Source organism: Muntiacus reevesi, chromosome 12 (genome assembly GCF_963930625.1).
Source record: "Muntiacus reevesi chromosome 12, mMunRee1.1, whole genome shotgun sequence".
NCBI lineage: Eukaryota > Metazoa > Chordata > Mammalia > Artiodactyla > Cervidae > Muntiacus > Muntiacus reevesi.
Window position 1 is genome coordinate 8,366,582 of NC_089260.1, and position 13,502 is coordinate 8,380,083.

The 13,502-nt window shown below is 40.1% G+C and overlaps 1 protein-coding gene across 4 annotated transcripts in view; it reads left to right on the top strand.

Moving 5' to 3' along the window:
- Positions 1-13,502, top strand: part of SLC26A7 (solute carrier family 26 member 7) — a 131,120-nt gene that overhangs the window by 65,960 nt on the left and 51,658 nt on the right. For all 4 annotated transcript variants that reach the window (XM_065902496.1, XM_065902499.1, XM_065902498.1 and 1 more), the window contains 2 exons: positions 4,796-4,943; positions 7,212-7,325. In XM_065902496.1, the coding sequence (XP_065758568.1) occupies positions 4,796-4,943; positions 7,212-7,325 (262 nt within the window). The remainder of the gene's footprint in view (positions 1-4,795; positions 4,944-7,211; positions 7,326-13,502) is intronic.

Below are 13,502 nucleotides of genomic sequence, written 5' to 3' on the forward strand. Positions count from 1 at the left end.
CTTCCAACAAACAAAAGTCCTGGCCCTGATGACTTCACAGTCAAATTCTATCAAACATTTAGAGAAGAGCTTATACCTATCCTTCTGAAACTATTCCAAAAAAATGCAGAGGAAGGAACATTTCCAAACTCACTTTATGAAGCCACCATCACCCTGATACCAAAACCAGAAAAAGATACCACAAAAAAAGAAAATTATAGGCCAATATCACTGATGACCATAGATGCAAAAATCTCGAACAAAATACTAGCAATCTGAATCCCTCAATACATTAAAAAGATCATGCACCTTGATCAAATGGGCTTCATACCAGGGATGCAAGTATTTTTCAAGATCTACATATCAGTGTGATAAACCACATCAATAAATGAAGAATAAAATCTGTATGATCATCTCAATTAATACAAAAAAGGTTTTGATAAAATTCCCACCCATTTTTGCTAAAAGGTCTCCAGAAAGTGGCCATAGAGAGAACACACTTCAACATAATAAAAGCCATAAGGCAAGCCTACAGCTAACATCATACTCAACGGTGAAAATCTGAAAGTATTTCCTCAGAGATCAAGACGAAGACAAGAATTCCACTCTCATCACTTTTATTCAACATAGTTTGGAAGTCCAATCCATGGTAATCAGAGAAGAAAAAGAATAAAAGGAACCCAAATGGGGAAAGAAGAAGTAAAACAGTCATTGTTTGCAGATGACATGATGCTGTACACAGAAGATCCTAAAGATGCTATCAGAGAGCTGAAATCATCAATGAATTTGGTAGATTTGCAAGTTACAAAACTAACAGAGACATCACTTTGCCAACAAAGGTTTGTATAGTCAAAGCTATGGTTTTTCCAGTAGGTATATACAGACGTGAGAGTTGGACCATACAGAAGGCTGAGCACTGAAGAGTTGATGCTTTTGAACTGTGGTGTTGGAGAAGACTCTTGAGAGTCCTGTGGACTGCAAGGAGATCCAACCAGTCCATCCTAAAAGAAATCAGTCCTCAGTATTCATTGGAAGGACTGATGTTGAAGCTGAAACTCCAATACTTTGGCCACCTGATGAGAAGAAATGACTCATTTGAAAAGACCCTGATGCTGAGAAAGATTGAAGGCAGGAGGAGAAGGGGATGACAGAGGATGAGCTGGTTGGATGGCATCACCGACTCATGTCCACTGAATGGACATGAATTTGAGCAACCTCTGGGGGATAGTGAGGGACAGGGAATCCTGCTGCACTTCAGTCCATGGGGTCATAGAGTCAGATATGACTGAGCAACTGAACAACAAAAACAAAGATTTGCAAGTTACAAAATTAATACAGAGAAATCACTTGAATTTCTATACATTAACAATGAAATGTTAGTAAGAGAAATTCAAGAAACAATTCCATTTTCTATCACATCAAAAAATAAAATGCCTAGGAATAAGCTTATTTAAAGAGACAAAAGACCTATATTCTGAAAACTATAAGATGCTGATGAAAGAAATCAAAGACACAAATAGATAGAAAGATATACCATGTTTATATATTAGAAGAATCGATATTGGCAAAATTACCATACTACCCAAAGCAATCTACAGATTCAATGCAATCCCTATCAAATTTCCAGTGGCATTTTTCACAGAAGTACAACCAAAAATCTTAAAATTTGTATGGAGACGCAATAGACCCAGAATGGCCAAAGCAATCCTGAGAAAGAAAATCAGGGCTAGAAGAACCAGGTGCCCTGATTTCAGATTATACTACAAATCAAAACAGGATGGTACTAGAACAAAAATAGAAACATAGATTAATGGAACAGGATTGAAAGTGCAGAAATAAACTCACACCCTTCTGGTCAATTAATCTATGACAAAGGAGGCAAGACAACATAATATTGGAAAGATACTCTCTTCAACAAATGGTGCTGGGAAAATTGGACAGTGACATGTAAGAAATGAAATTTGTGTGCTGTGTGTTTAGTCGCTCAGTTATGTCCGATCCTTTGCTACCCCATGGACTGTAGCCCGTCAGGCTCCTCTGTCCATGGGACTTTTCCAGGCAAGAATACTGGAATGGGTTCACATGCCCTTTTCCAGAGTATCTTCCCAATCTAGAGATTTAACTCAAGTCTCCCACATTGTGGCAGATTCTTTACCATCTGAGCCACCAGGGAAGCCCAAGAATGCTGGAGTGGGTAGCCTGTCCCTTCTCCAGGGTGTCTTCCTGACCCAGGAATTGAACCAGGGTCTCGTGTATTGCAGGTTGATTCTTTACTAACTGAGCTAGCAGGGAAGTCCTAGAGAGGGTTGCCATGCCCTCCTCCAGGGGATCTTCTCAACCCAGGGATTAAACCCAGGTCTCCCACATACCAGATGAATTCTTTACTGTCTGAGCCACCATCAAAGCCCACATGTTAAAAAGTGAAATTATATCATTCTTTAATACCATATAGAAAAATAATCTCAAACAGATTAAAGATCTAAATGTGACACTGGGTGCTATAACACTCCCAGAGGAAAACAGGCAGAGTACTCTGACATAAATCACAGCAATATCTTTTTTAATCTGTCTCCCAGAATAATAGAAACAAAAACAACAATATACAAATAAGATGTACTTAAACTCAAAACTTTTGCATAGGAAAGGAAACAATAAAGAAAATGAAAAGACAACACACATATTGGGAAAAAATATTTGCTAAGGATGTGACTGACAAGGGATTAGTTTCCAAAATTTATCCACAGTTCATGACACTTGATAGTATTAAAGCAAATAATATTGTTTAAAAACGGGCAGAAGACCTAAATAGGCATTTCTCGAAAGAAGACATACCGATGACCAAGAAGCACATGAAAAGATGTTCAACAGCAGTAATTACTAGACAAAAGCAATTCAAGACTTCAGTGAGATATCATCTCACACCAGCCAGAATTTGTTGTTGTTCAGTCACTCCGTTATGTCCGACTCTTTGTGACCCCATGGACTGCAGCATGCCAGGCTTCCCCTGACCATTTTCCAGCCCGAATGGTCATCATCAAACTGCAGTGGTCATCCACAGACAGCAAGTGCTGGAGAGGCTGTGGGGAGAAGGGAACCCTCCCACACTGTTGGTGTGAATGTACACTGGCACTGCCCCTATGTTGCACAGTATGGAGCTTCCTTAAAAATCTAAAAACAGAGCTACCATGTGACCCTGCAGTCCCACTCCTGGGGATATATCTGGAGCAAAATATAATCCGAAAGGGTACATGCACCCTGTGTTCATTGCAGCACTGTATATGCTAGCCGAGAAGTGGAAGCGACCTAAATGTCTACCGACAGTAATGGATAAAGACGAAGTGGTACCCATATACAATGAAATATTACTCAGCCATTAAAAGGAATGAAATAACGTCATGTGCAGCAGCATGGACGGACCTAGGGATTGTCATAGTGAATACAGTCAGTCAAATAGAGAAGGAGAACTATTGTATGATACTCCTTATATGTGGAATATAAAAAAATTATACAGATGCACTTACAAAACAGAAAGAGACTCACGAACTTAAAGAACAAACTTACGGTTGTTGGGGGGAAGGATTGGGGAAGGGATAATTAAGGAGTTTGGGATGGACATGTATACACTGCTATATTTAAAATGGGTAACCAACAAAGACCTTCCATAGCACAGGGAACTCTCCTCAATATTAGTGGCAGCCGGGATGGGAGGGGAGTTTGGGAAAGAATGGATACATATATTTGTATGACTGAGTCCTTTTGCTTCCCACCTGAAATTATCACAAGGTTGGTAGTCTGCTACACTGCAATAAAAAAAAAAAAAAAAAAAAAAAGTAAAACTGAGAAACAGTGTTAGCTCTTATGCGGTCCCATGTTTTGCAACAGAGGGTAGGTGGAGCCTATATAGATATTTTTCATAACATGTGGTACATAGATTCACAAAACAAAATTCAGCTAAGTACATTTAGAGATCTACTGGGTTTACTCAATAATTCCTTAATTGAGCAGCAGCCCACCTACCAAATCAAAAGGAACTCTGAAGAGCTAAACAAAATAAAGGCGTTACAGTCAGAAGGAGGACAGGAAAAGTGCGTTTTTAGCAAAGAGTGGGTTGTTTCAGGTGAGCTCACCTTCCTATGGGGTATGGAAGGGCATGTTACCTCACTGGTGTTAACCAGGTAATTCTAGGCTGATTGACTCAGGTTACATTCCTGGAATAAGGTGAAATTCACTTAAGTTAGGTATTAATTCTTGATTTGCTTACATGGGGCTTAGCACAAATAACTCCACTGTGGGTCTGTTGTCTCCTTTTTAACAATCATTAAGTGCACCATTAAAGGGTCAAGTTAAAAACATAATTAACTCAATGGCAAACTTAAGGATTAGCTGAAAGAATCCTAGCTCCCAGTAAACTAATGTTTGCATACAGTACTGTAGTATTCAAGGCAGGAGGTATGGTGTCTAGTGCCAGCCACATAAGTGTTTCAAAAGATTCAGTGAAAGAATGTTCCTGATTTGCTTTTGTTCTGATGCAGGACATTTTTGTTGAGTCAAAGTTTCTGTGCTATTGCTTAAATTTCCTGGGAGTAAATGCAAGTTAAATGTGTGGTGCTCTCCCTATGGTGTTCTTTTTCATTTTGCTTTTCTCCAAAAAATGTAGAAAATAAAAGGCTTCTAAGGGCAAGGCTGCTTGGTTTTCTCAGGGGTATTTCATGTATTTTGTGTCAACTTCAGAGTCTTTACCATAGCTGAATTCACTGCAAGTTGTTAAAGAAATTACATGTGAGTTGATGAGTTCAATATGGTTTTTCTTTCACAGAATTCCTCCACCTCGAGCTCCCCCAATGAACATCCTCTCTGCAGTCATCACTGAAGCCTTTGGAGTGGCACTTGTAGGCTATGTGGCCTCATTGGCTCTTGCGCAAGGATCTGCCAAAAAATTCAGATATTCAGTTGATGACAATCAGGTGTAGTATGTCCCAGTCCCTCTCCACACCTCCCCATAGCTATTGTATCATTTTGATGTGTACTTCCAGATGCTGAAAATGTTGAATTTATGAAAAATACAGCTTTCCTAAGTGTATAACAAGAATAGGTAGAACAAAACGAAACAAAAATCTGTAAATCACTGATAGAAAGGTGAAAATCTGAGCTTCGTGGGTTGGTTATAGTACACTTTTGTTTTGAAATAGAGGGATATCTTGTTCTTTTTGTTTTTAGGAGAAAATCTAAATATATTTATGATTACATGCCAACTTTTTAAAAAATTCAGATTTCAAAATACAAAGAACACTCTTATCCTTCTATGTAAAAAACTAAAGGATGAATGGGTTTCTTAGCATACAAAGGATGAAGATTTTACTGAGAATGTTTCTGAATCTACTTTTACTAGTGTTTTGTTTCAGCCCCATGGCCCTGCATTCCTACACAGGTCTGTGGACATAGCTGTGCAGTAGTGGTTAGAATCCCAAAGTGCCTATGTCTAAAATCTCACTCTGAAATCGTTTCTATGCCCCAGTTTTGTCATTTGTAAAAAAGCAGGTTTATTCATTCAACAGATGGATATTGAACCCTATGTATAGCAGACACCGGTCTAGGAGCAAGGGATACAATGGTGCATAATACAGACCATGTCTTTCTTCATCTCAAAACCTCCCAGTGGCTTCCCGTAGTACTTAGATTAAAAGCCTATTGCCAAGGTTTACAAGGCCCTACCTGACCTTACTACCATCTCTTTTCCTCTATAATCTCATATTTTTTTTGTAGCCTGTTCTACCTCACTTACTGCCTTGTTTTTTTTTTTTTTTTTTTGAGTTTACTAGCTATATTGCTAGTTCAGGATGTCTGTACTTGCTGTTCCCTTTTCCAAGAGTTCTATACCCTCAAGTAGCTGCATTCCTCCTTTATTTAAATATTTCCTTCTTAGAGAGGCCTTTCTTGGTAAGCTAAATCCTCATCTCCAAAACTTTCCACTCTCTGTTTTACTTTCTGTGTTCATCTTGTTTATTGGTAGCATCCCTCCACTAGAACACCAGTCTGTGAGGGCAGGGATTTTTGTCTGTGTTCCTGGCAACAGCAGGAGCAGAAAAGTGTCAGGAAGCTTCTGTAGGAATCCAGGTGACATCTGATGACTTGGATGCAGCAATGAAGGAGATGAGAAGTGGACGGGTTATGAATTGGATGTGGGCACCATCTGGGCAAAGGGGAAGTCAAGACTCTCTCTAAAGCTTTTGGCCCAAATAGAGCTTGAGGTGGGGAAGGGTGTGGGAGGACCAGCGTGGGAGAATGTAGAGCAATAGCTGATTAATTAAGCTTGGGATACCTGTTAACCATTCAAATGAAAATGCTGAGGGATAGGTTGCCTATATCGGTCTGAAGTTCAAAAGAGTAGTCTAGGCTTGGAGAGATAAATGTGGCGGCTGTCAGCATGTTTTTGGGTAGCTCAGAATAGAGAAAGGAGTGCTCCAATGTTTGTGATTGTTTATGTGAGAAGGAACCACAGAGGAGGCTGAGAAGCGGCGGCCAGGGAGGTCGGAGGAAACCAGGGGGGTGAGAGGTTCAAGAAGGACCAGGAAGGAGGCTTTCAGGCGGAGAATGTGGGCAACTGTGTCAAATGCCACTTTTACTGCTAGGGGAGGTAGGAATTAACCATTGGATTTAGCACCCTGGAGGTCATTGGTGGAGTGGTGGGAACAAAACCCTTTATTTTAATAACTTGAAACCCGAGTAATTGGCAACAGATACAGTAAATACCTTGTGCTTTCCTATAAAGTTATTGTTGTTACAAGGATCAAATGAATGAAGGGCTCAGAACAGTTTCTGGCTCATTGTAAGCACTCAGTAAATGTTAGCTATTTTTAGAATGATGGTTAAATTACAACCAGTGGAGAGAACAGAATACAAAAGACGCTGCATTCCGTGACAAGCTTTATCTGTGGTCTCTAAAATATGGGCTTCCCAGGTGGCGCAGTGGTTAAGAATCCACTATCAGTGCAGGAGATGCTAGAGAGGCAGGTTTGATCCCTGGGTCAGGAAGATCCCGTGGAGTAGGAATGGCAACCTACTCCAGATTCTTGCCTGTATAAACAGACTCCTCCATGGACAGAGGAGTCTGGCAGGCTGTAGTCCATGGTGTCGCAAAGAATCGGGCATGACTGAGCACATCGCACACACACACACGCTAAAAGTGGGTTGTGATTAGGAAATGATACATTGCCCTGTCATCATTCCTGTAGGAACTCCTGGCCCATGGCCTCAGCAATGTGATCGCTTCGTTCTTCTTCTGTATACCAAGTGCGGCTGCCATGGGAAGAACTGCTGGCCTGTACGGCACAGGAGCAAAGACACAGGTAACTTCATTCTTCAGCAGGCACAGAAGGACTGAGAGAGAGAGGGGAATGAGCGTCTCTCTGAGTTCCCGAGAATACTGTTGTTTCTTTAGTCTCTTAAACATCAAGGCAGTTTTTCTGTTCTCTTGCTTAGAAATGATCCTTGAGAAGCTGAAGGATTCAATGAGCAGACAAAAAGAAAAAAGTCCTGTACTAACGGCAGGTTTCTTGTCGTCAATCGTTGCGCAAAAGCTCCCTCTCGTGGTGCCTCTGATTTTACTTTTTGCTAATCTAACCCGTCAGTTTGAAATTTTAAAATCTTCGTTCATTTCCTTTAAATAGAATGAAACAGTTGTATGCAACATCAGTCCTTGATACTGACATTCCTGTCTATAGAGATGTACAAGTATGTGAATGAACAATACAACGTCTATGCACATTTTGGCTTAAAGAAACAATGGTGTGTTTTAGGAACTCAAATCAGTTTGACATTTTAGAGCCTGCTGTATAGTAGTGGATGCTGGATACTAGTAAAATTATCAACGGTGGCAATTAAGATGATTCTGTGATGATAAGGATGGTGGTGGTGGTGGAAGCATATATTGAGTTATATGCCAGGCATTGCATGTCATACTTTTTTTTTAATAAATGAACTCATTTAATGTTTTAGGAAACTCTATGAAGGAGGCATAATTATTATTCTAGGTTTCCACATGAGAACATTGAGGAAAAGAGGGTTAAACTAACTTACCCAGGTCACGGAGCTAGGAAGTGGCAGAGCCGAGATTTGAACCCAGATAGATTTACTCCAAATCTTGCATTCTTAAGCACTGTTCTATACAAGGAAATTCATATGTGTGTTGATTTAAAAAATTAACATGAACAGCTAACCATTGTTAAAACAATTCATGCATATTTTATTTTCTTTTTAGGCTTTTTCTGTGTTATTAGTTGGTTGTGATGTGTCTTGGTTGCTGCACTCTGGCTTTCTCTGGTTGCATTTGGTGGGGGTGCCTTTGTTGCCCTGCGTGGGCTTCGCATGCAGCGCTCCTCTTGTTCCAGGGCCTGGGCTCTGGACATGGGCTTCAGTCGTTGCAGCACGTGGGCTCAGGGGCTGGGGCACACGGCTTTGTTGCTCTGCAGCATGTAGCATCTTCCTGGACCAGGGATTCAGCTGGTGTCTCTTGCATTGCAAGTGGAATCTTTACCTGCTGAGTAACCTGGGAAATCCATTTTTTAGTAGCCTACCTTATATTAAGTCCTTTTGGGGGTGTTGTAGAAGAGTAAATTTGAAAAATATATAGTTCTTGACCTTGGGGGAGAGTGGCAAGAAAAAGATGGGTAAATAAACATTAAAATATAGCATAAAACTAATAAAATTATTGATGAATGTATCATGGAGCAGATGGGAAGCAGTAACAAATTCTGATTCTATAATAATATGACATATTATTGCCACAACACATCAGCAAGGATGTGTAATTCTCATTCAGTGCTGTTTTACATGATATTTGATTTTTAGAGTGGTTCATGATTTAAAGCATAAGTTCATAATGTGCATTGGCACAAGCATTTTTGCCAACTCTCAAATATTTGTAATCTAAATTTGAATGTTTCATACATAGTGTACTCAAATATCATTCCTTACTCTGAAAACTTACATCTGTAGAATTCGAGGATTCTATAGTGATTTCCGCCTGGTTTCTTACAAGGATGAGTGTGTGAGATTTCCTTCCATCAGTTCTTCATGGTATTCTCTTCATTAGACTTCAGAAGAAATAAAAGGCACTTCACAAAATACTAATTCACAGAAGCGAAGCTCAGCAGCACTATATTTTTATGCTGTTTTGCTTGTTGAGATCATCCATAATCTGCTCAACTAGTCCCATTAAGTTGCACAGGGAAGTAATCTGACTTAATGTGCATACCTCAATTGAAGATGTTTTCCCATGGTAGTCATTTTGGCGTTACAACTATTAAGTTTACGTGGGGATAACAGACATGATTTGAAGAAGGCCCTGGGACAGCCAAGTCTTAAAAGTTTTGTTCTAAATAGGCTATTTGTGAAACCAGCTTTCCACGAGACAAGACTTCACAAAGTAATCCCTTAAAATATTTCTTTCTGTCGTAGATACTAGACTTATACCCAGTAAATTACTCTAGAAGAATGAAAATCTTTCAACTTTCAGGCTAATCATTTCACCAATTGACTCTTTCTTATTCAGAAACACTATGAGTATTTCTGTAGAAAGATCGCTTTTAAAATGCAGATAGGGCCTTGTTCCTTCCTCCCAGAGCCCATGAAAGGTCTTAGCTTTCTGACCTTTCAGCTACCCAAACTCTGTGCTTCCCCCTGCAGCCTCATCCTGCACTGTTCTCCGCCTCACTCTCAGTTCTCCAGTCCTGCGCCTTCTTCCTCGAGAGCTCTGGTGTCTTCCTTTTATCCGTTTGGTCTCAGTGGCTGCCTTCTCTTCCCTTCTAAGTTAACTCCTCCCATTCATCAGATTTCACTAAGACTTCTGGGCCAACTGTATTCTTTTCTTCAGAGACCTTAGCTCTATTGGACTTTACATGTTTATCGGTGTGATTATACGATTGATGTCTGCCTTCTGCTCTTGACTTCAGCTCCTAGAAAGTCCCTGTCTGCTTTTGTTCTCCGTATCATCAGTGTCCAACCCAAGACTTAGTACATGGCTAAGCACATAGCACTTAGCACAGTAAGTGTGGAAAGAGTGAATGAAAAATAAAAGTATTGGATGATTATAAAACTAGTCAATTTTGCTGGTTTAAGAAGGAACAGAATAAGTCAGGCAATAGCTTTTATTCTCACTTAATATAGTACATTTGAAATCAGGAAAATGCTTTCATTTGAAATCAGGCTTAGGATCAAGTTCAGTTGCTCAGTCATGTCTGACTCTTTGCAACCCCATGGACTGCAGCACGCCAGGCCTCCCTGTCCATCACCAACTCCCAGAGTTTACCCAAACTCATGTCCATTGAGTTGGTGATGCCATCCAACCATCTCATTCTCTGTCGTCCCCTTCTCCTGCCCTCAATCTTTCCCAGCATCAGGGTCTTTTCCAATGAGTCAATTCTTTGCATCAGGTGGCCAAAGTATTGACGTTTCAGCTTCAGCATCAGTCCTTCCAGTGAACACCCAGGACTGATCTTTAGGAGGGACTGGCTGGATCTCCTTATAGTCCGAGGGACTCTCAGTGTTTAGCTGAGCAAAGCCTTCCCGGTCTCTAAACTGAGGATAACCACCAGTCAGTATCCAAGCTATTTCTTCCAGGTGTCTTTTACACTGGGGATAACCCACTTCGTGCCTGACTTGAGTAAAACCTTCCCAGTCCTTCAACTGAGGATGTCACTCAGTATCTAAACTGAGCAACCCAGGTACGTCTTCTTGAAACCAAGTTTCAAGGATAGCCTTGTCCCCCATCAACTGAAACTTAAAATCATCAATAATGGGAGATCCTAGAACCACGAAAAACTCACTCAAATTCATCTGGACTCCCTGAGGTGGTCGATGGGCACATGGAGCCTCTGCTGGTACCAAGGCTTAAGACCCTCATAGGATTCAGGCAGAGGAGAGGGATCCTTCTTCGTGGTTGCCATAACTGTCAACTTAAAACAAATATTCACAACCTAAAAGTTGAGAGTTATGCTTTAGTGAAAGTTGCTCAGTTGTGTCCGACTCTTTGCAACTCCATTGACTATATCCAGTCCCTGGAATTCTCCAGGCCAGAATACTGGAGTGGGTAACCTTTCCCTTCTCCAGGGGATCTTCCCAACCCAGGGACTGAACACAGGTCTCCCACATTGCAGGTGGATTCTTTACCAGCTGAGCCATAGGGGAAGCCCAGTTATGCTTTATTCAGTGGGAATTTTTAGGAGTTCAAGCCTGGAGGACAGCATCTCAAGGGACCCTGAGAAAACTGATCCGAGGAAGCCAGGGAAGGAGTAAAATCATGGAGAGGTTTTGCAACAAAGAGCAAGTAGTGTGAAAATCAAAACATTATTATAAAAGGAAGCCAGATATATTCAAGTTAAGGAATTTGGTGCTTTTCTAGGTAGGGGAAGATATGAGAGTCTGGGCTCCCTGAAATCGCTCCTTTCATACGTTCCTCCGCCATCTGGGACCAGTGTTTTGTGTTTTTCACACCCTGAGCTTCTCTGAGGTGCACCGCAGGGAGTGGCTGCCGGATCACAGGGATTCTTCTTCCCCGGGTGCCCTTAGGAGCCCAGGAGCTCACACTGGAGGGCTGCAATCCCTGATGGCGGTGACATCCTTTTACAGATACAGCAGGAAATACTCTATTTCTCAAGGTTCAGTTCAGTTCAGTTCAGTCACTCAGTCGTGTCCGACTCTTTGTGACCCCACGGACTGCAGCACGCCAGGACTCCCTGTCCATCACCAACTCCCGGAGTTTACTCAAACTCATGTCCATTGAGTCAGTGATGCCATCCAACCATCTCATCTTCTATTGTCCTTTTCTCCTCCCACCTTCAATCTTTCCCAGCATCAGGGTCTTTTCAAGAGTCAGTTCTTTGCATCAGGTGGCCAAAGTGTTGGATAGCTTCAGCTTCAGCATCAGTCCTTCCAATGAATATTCAGGATAGTTTTCCCTTAGGAAAAGGTTAACACTGATGTTTGCATAGTCATCTTTGTAAGTAACCTGTAACACAGATAATATTTGTTTGAGAATGTAACGAGAAGAAAATATAGATTATTTCATTATCCTGTACCAGAGTTAGCATAAACATGAATAGTTACAACTTTAGAATAAAAAGTTATCTGTGTATATATAATTACCATGAAATGGAATGAGTTAAAGAAAACTAAAATGCCTAGAAAAATGTTTGTCCTCTGGTTAATTAAATGTGTGAGCAGTTTTTTCCTACTAGTTGCAGTCTAAGTTAAGCTGGAACTTATTAAGAAGGAGGCATTTAACTTTGTTTGTTTTCTGAGTTTAATAAAGGAAACAAGTTTATCTCCCTTCTGGTTATAATTTGCCTTTAAACTTTTTTCTAGGTAAGTCAGAGGTATATAAGAAAGTAGCACTTCATGTACAAAGTTATGGATGTTCAGAATGTGGGTAATACTTGAAAACATAGCATAACTGTGTTATTATAGAAGTCTAAAGTCAGAGAAGTCTGTTATAGCATTGCAAATATCTCACCTTAGTTTAGCCTCAGTGTATAGTGACTGAGTTGGTTATCTACGGAACAGTGGCTTGGACTGAATGCTTTTAAAGGCGTTTTCCAAATTCAAACTTTAGTACCTGGGTCTCTTATTTATGGAGACAAAGAGTGTCAGTATTTTGAGTTTTGAGAGTGGAAACTATTATATTATTGATTTCTATGCCCGAGGAGTAGATACCCTGAGCATAACTGATAAGAATTTCTTATCTAATTAGATGCCCTTGTCTTTTGATCTAGGGCATCAACAAAGATTAAATGCATTAAAGAGCTGACATAAGCTATTTGATTACATAGTCTGTTTCATTATATGACTTACTATCTAAGGTAAACAAATAGTTTTTTTTCACCCGTTGTTTGTCATCCTTTGAAAGTAAGATCCATTTAACTCTTATTTTAACAATAAGACTGAAATTATAGTTCAGTGAGCACACTATTGTTAATGTATTTACAAAAAACTGTGTAAATAAAAGATAAGTAATCTTTAGAGAAAATCTTGAAGGTAGTTGAAGTTTACTGTTTTTAAAAAGAATTATTTAATTAGGTTGTAGCTTCTCTAACAGCTTTAGTGTATGTAAGGTATCTAGAAACTTGAAATATATTTGACTTTATGGATCTAATTCAGTTCACAATCTGTATTCCTTCTAATTCTTAGCTCTGTGACCTTGGGAAAGTCACTTTGCCTTTATGTCCCTCAAATCCTTCAAAGGAGTTTAGAGTCTAGCTGTCTCAAGTTCATAGCTGCAAATAAGATTAAGGTACCTTTGTAAGTGTTTGATAAAGGTCTCACAGCAACACTGCATGCCATTGTCTTTTGACATGAAGTGCAGTTTAACAATTGGCGCCTTTTTCTTTCCACATGAACATGGATATACTGAATCACTTATGGGGATATCTGAATGAATTCTATAACCTGCCTTCTGACAACGAGCTTTTTTCAGTCTAGTGGAATGACAGGCATAATATGTTGTCATTTAAAAACTCATATAAAATCAC